This window comes from Clupea harengus, chromosome 21 (genome assembly GCF_900700415.2).
Source record: "Clupea harengus chromosome 21, Ch_v2.0.2, whole genome shotgun sequence".
Lineage (NCBI taxonomy): Eukaryota > Metazoa > Chordata > Actinopteri > Clupeiformes > Clupeidae > Clupea > Clupea harengus.
The window spans coordinates 19,317,500-19,322,499 of record NC_045172.1 but is presented as its reverse complement, the minus strand read 5'-3'; the positions used below and the strand labels follow the sequence as shown (position 1 = coordinate 19,322,499).

The 5,000-nt window shown below is 41.8% G+C and overlaps 1 protein-coding gene across 1 annotated transcript in view; it reads left to right on the top strand.

Annotated features, from left to right (window-relative positions):
- LOC105911941 (collagen alpha-1(XXVIII) chain-like) overlaps positions 1–5,000 on the top strand; it is a 38,146-nt gene that overhangs the window by 26,766 nt on the left and 6,380 nt on the right. Inside the window, exons 22-26 of the mRNA XM_031558887.2 lie at positions 133–201; positions 364–432; positions 622–690; positions 846–914; positions 1,242–1,310. Of these exons, the coding sequence (XP_031414747.1) occupies positions 133–201; positions 364–432; positions 622–690; positions 846–914; positions 1,242–1,310 (345 nt within the window). The remainder of the gene's footprint in view (positions 1–132; positions 202–363; positions 433–621; positions 691–845; positions 915–1,241; positions 1,311–5,000) is intronic.

The window sequence follows — 5,000 nt, the reverse complement described above, 5'->3', positions numbered from 1 at the left end:
TGTTATTTGCCTTCTTGTGCAGTGACTTAACTCAGCAGTGTATCACATCCACAACTCCCTGATTGGAACTATTCATACTGAACATTTAGCCCTTTAGATCATTATTGATTACCTTGTAATCGGATTGTGTAGGGTGAGCCAGGTAGTGCTGGGCGAATTGGATTTCCAGGGATGCCCGGACGTTCACAGGTTGGACCAAAGGTAAGCCTGTCAATCAACCAACACCCATATGCCCATGCCACCTTATGCGTGTCATACCAATGATATTCCTCAGGAGAAACATTGAAACATATTAGATTGTGTGTTCACGCCGTAATATCCACTGACCTGTGGTGACAGTAACTATATATCTATGATGCTTAGGGTGATATTGGTTCAGCTGGACCAGCCGGCCCAATCGGAGAGGCTGGCTATGGATTTCCTGGTCCAAAAGTGAGTTATAATCCGACACTCAAATTCATATTCCAGGACGCACAGAGAATTCATAACTGATATTGTAATGATGACAACTGCTACTGTATGCCTGACCCAATCATTTAGAGACAATCAGTGTTTTATTTTAGTTTTTGTGTTTATTTGTTGTCCACTCCAGTTTTGTATTCATCCTTTTACCTCCCATAGGGTGACCGGGGAGACCAGGGTCCTGCAGGTCCATATGGACCCAAAGGGGAGGGATATCCGGGTCCTAACGTAAGCTCTACTCTACACATCTGTTGGTCAGCTGTGTTTGTTTTCAGTTGTCCTTTGATGTTAGATAGTTCTGTTAGTTCTCAGGTTTAAGTTCCCGGGTTAGTTCTGGTGTTGTGTTCTTACTGTGGTCATGAATATGATTCTGTATCCCTCAGGGCCCTCCTGGTCTTCCAGGACTTCCTGGTGAACCTGGTCAAGAAGGGTTGGGCTTTCCTGGACCAAAGGTACAAACATCACCTCTGCGTGTGTGTGTGTGTGTGTGTGTGTGTGTGTGTGTGTGTGGATGTGTGTGTGTGTGTGTGTGTGTGTGTGTGTGTGTGTGTGTGTGTGTGTGTGGATGGGTGTGTGTGTGTGTGTGTGTGTGTGTGTGTGTGTGTGTTGATGGGTGTGTTCAGTGCTGTGTCATACTTCTTTCTGTCTCTCTCTCTCATTTTCGTGAATGTGTTTCCATGTCCGTGTGTATCGGTGTGTGTGTAAGTTATAAAAAATGATTAGTACATAAGATGTTTGTCCCCAGGGCGATGATTAGTAAATAAGATGTTTGTCACCAGGGCGATGTAGGCTTCAGAGGTTTGCCAGGTGTGACTGGACCTCCAGGAGAGGGGCTGCAGGGACCACCAGTAAGTCCAGAAACAGAAACATACATCTCTAAATGTCTCTGTCTCTAAATGTCTCCATCTCTAAATGTCTCTGTCTCTAAATGTCTCCATCTCTAAATGTCTTCATCTCTAAATGTCTCCGTCTCTAAATGTCTCCATCTCTAAATGTCTTCGTCTCTAAATGTCTTCGTCTCTAAATGTCTCCGTCTCTAAATGTCTCTGTCTCTAAATGTCTCTGTCTACAAATGTCTCCGTCTCTAAATGTCTTTATCTCTAAATGTCTTCATCTCTAAATGTCTCCATGTCTAAATGTCTTCATCTCTAAATGTCTTCGTCTCTAAATGTCTCCGTCTCTAAATGTCTCTGTCTCTAAATGTCTCTGTCTACAAATGTCTCCGTCTCTAAATGTCTTCATCTCTAAATGTCTTCGTCTCTAAATGTCTCCGTCTCTAAATGTCTCTGTCTCTAAATGTCTCTGTCTACAAATGTCTCCGTCTCTAAATGTCTTTATCTCTAAATGTCTTCATCTCTAAATGTCTCCATCTCTAAATGTCTCCGTCTCTAAATGTCTCTGTCTCTAAATGTCTCTGTCTACAAATGTCTCCGTCTCTAAATGTCTCCATCTCTAAATGTCTCCATCTTTAAATGTCTCCATCTCTAAATGTCTCCATCTCTAAATGTCTCCATGTCTAAATGTCTTTATCTCTAAATGTCTCCGTCTTTAAATGTCTCCATCTCTAAATGTCTCCATGTCTAAATGTCTCCATCTCTAAATGTCTCCATCTTTAAATGTCTTCATCTCTAAATGTCTCCATCTCTAAATGTCTTCATCTCTAAATGTCTTCATCTCTAAATGTCTCCGTCTCTAAATGTCTCCATGTCTAAATGTCTCCATCTCTAAATGTCTCCATGTCTAAATGTCTCCATCTCTAAATGTCTTCATCTCTAAATGTCTCCATGTCTAAATGTCTCCATCTCTAAATGTCTTCATCTCTAAATGTCTCCATGTCTAAATGTCTCCATCTCTAAATGTCTTCATCTCTAAATGTCTCCATCTCTAAATGTCTCCATCTCTAAATGTCTCCATCTCTAAATGTCTCCATGTCTAAATGTCTCCATCTCTAAATGTCTCCATCTCTAAATGTCTCCATGTCTAAATGTCTCCATCTCTAAATGTCTCCATCTCTCTCCAGCTATCTCAGTCTCTCCCTTTCTCTATCCATTCTCTCTCTCTTTGTCCCCATGTCTCTCTGGCTATCTATTTTTCTTTTTCTCCATCAATCTCTCTCTCTCTCTCTATTTCATGCACATGGTTGTTCATTTTTCCATTATTTCTCTCTCTATCTCTCTCTCCGCCTCTGCCCAATTTGATTCCTCTGGCCTAAGCACACACGGACTGTCTTAGTTTACAAGACACTTAAAACAGTCAGGTTGCTACCTCTTTGAACACTCTGTAACAGTAAGCCGATCTCACAGTGCTGGAGTTATGATCCTATGGTCCTTTGTATCTGGTGCTATTGAAGTGGATGAGTGATTAATCCTGGACAAAAGCTGAATTGGATCAGACCCAGGTGATCTTGAGAGGTGGTTGGATCAGATCCAGGTGATCTTGAGAGGTGGTTGGGTTAATTCAGTAAAATCAAATCCCATTTGATCTGTCAGTGGGGATCCACGGGGATGTTGCGTTCAAAGGCAGCACCAATAAGCATATAATTCTAAAGGGTCATCTATCATGGCTCTGACGCCATGCTAGTGCACACACCACACACACACACACACACACACACACACACACACACACACACACACACACACACACACACACATGCTCTTTTTATCTCTCTCTCACTCATGCACACACACACACACACACACACACACACACACACACACACACATATGCTCTTTTTATCTTTCACTCACTCACCCACACACACACACGCACACACACACACACACAGACACACACCCACACACACACACACACACACACACACACAGACACACACCCACACACACACACACACAGACAGACACACACGACACACACACACCTGCAGGCACAGAGAGAAAGTAAGACAAAGACAGAAACCATCTGCTACTACATGTGTTTAAACACCACCGCTGGCCATGGTAATTATAACCAGACAGACTGTACCTCTAAGCTGCTTATAGTACATATCCTACAGAGGGGAAGAGGGATGAGGGACGAGGCTCAGAGAAGAGAGAGGGAAGTATAGAGTGAAAGGCACAAGCCAGTTGTCTGACAAACACACACACACACACACACACACACACACATATGTGCACAAACACACACACTGTTGGTTACCACAGTCTACAGTGCATTCAGAAAATATTGAGAACCTTCATTTTTCCTCAAATTTTGTTACATTGCAGACTTATACTAAAATGGTTTAAATGTATTTCCCCCTCATCAATCTACATTCAATACCCTGTAATGACAATGAGAAGAAAGGATTTTAAACATTTTGGCAAATGTATTTAAAAGGAAAAACTGAAATATCACATTGACATAAGAATACTGTGACACTTGAAATTGATCATCTTTGAGATGTTTCTGCACCTCTGGAGTCCGGCTGTGGTCAATTCAATTGATTAAACAGGATTTTGGAAAGGCCCACACCGGTCTGTATGAGGTCTTACAGCTGACAATACATATCAGAGCAAAAACCAAGCCATGAGGAACTGTCTGCAGAGCTCAGAGACATGGCTTTGTCAAGGCACAGATCTGAGGACAGTCACAAAAACATTCTGCTGCATTGAAGGTCCACAAGAGCACAGTGGCCTCCGTAATTCTTAAATGGAAGAAGTTTGGAACAACCAGGACTCTTCCCAGAGCTGGCCACCCAGCCGAACTGAGCAATCGGGGGAGAAGGGCCTTGGTTTTACATTTTACATTTACATTTACATTTAGTCATTTAGCAGACGCTTTTGTCTAAAGCGACGTACAAGGGAGAGAACAGTCAAGCTAAGAGCAATAAAAACCTGGTGTAACAATAAATACTACTTTACATAAGAAAATAGAAAAACGACATAGAAAGAAAAATAAGTGCAGGAATGTAACTGCTGAAGTGCAAGTTAAGCACCAGTTTAGGTGCATCAAGGTGCCAGTTTAGGAAGGGAGGTGCTCTCTGAAAAGTTGGGTCTTGGTAAGAGAGGTAACCAAGAACCCGATGGTCACTCTGGATGAGCTCCAGAGATGGGAGAAACAAGAAGGACCACCATCACTGGAAACACTCCATCGATCTGGGCTTTATGTCAGAGTGGCTAGATGGAAGCCTCTCCTCAGTGAAAGATGAAGGAAAGCATGTGGATGTTTCTAATGTTATCTGAGAAAACATGTCTTGACTCAAGATACCGCTAGATAGTCATAATATGCCTCATACCCCGGATATGGACTAATTATGCTCTGTATCTGTGGTGTGTCATAAAAATTATACAGTCAAAATATATCAGGAAATAAGGTGCTTCACCTAGGCACTGAGTAAAGGATCTCAATACAGTTTTTCATTTTTAAGTCATTTTTTTGCCATTATGGGGAATTCAATTTAGATTGATAAGGGAATAATGAATTTAAAGCATTTGAGTTTAGCATAAGGCTGCAACATAACAAAATGTGAAAAAAGTGAGGGAATACTTTCCGAATACACTATATCTTTTTTTTTGCCTAAGCACATCTCTGTCCAC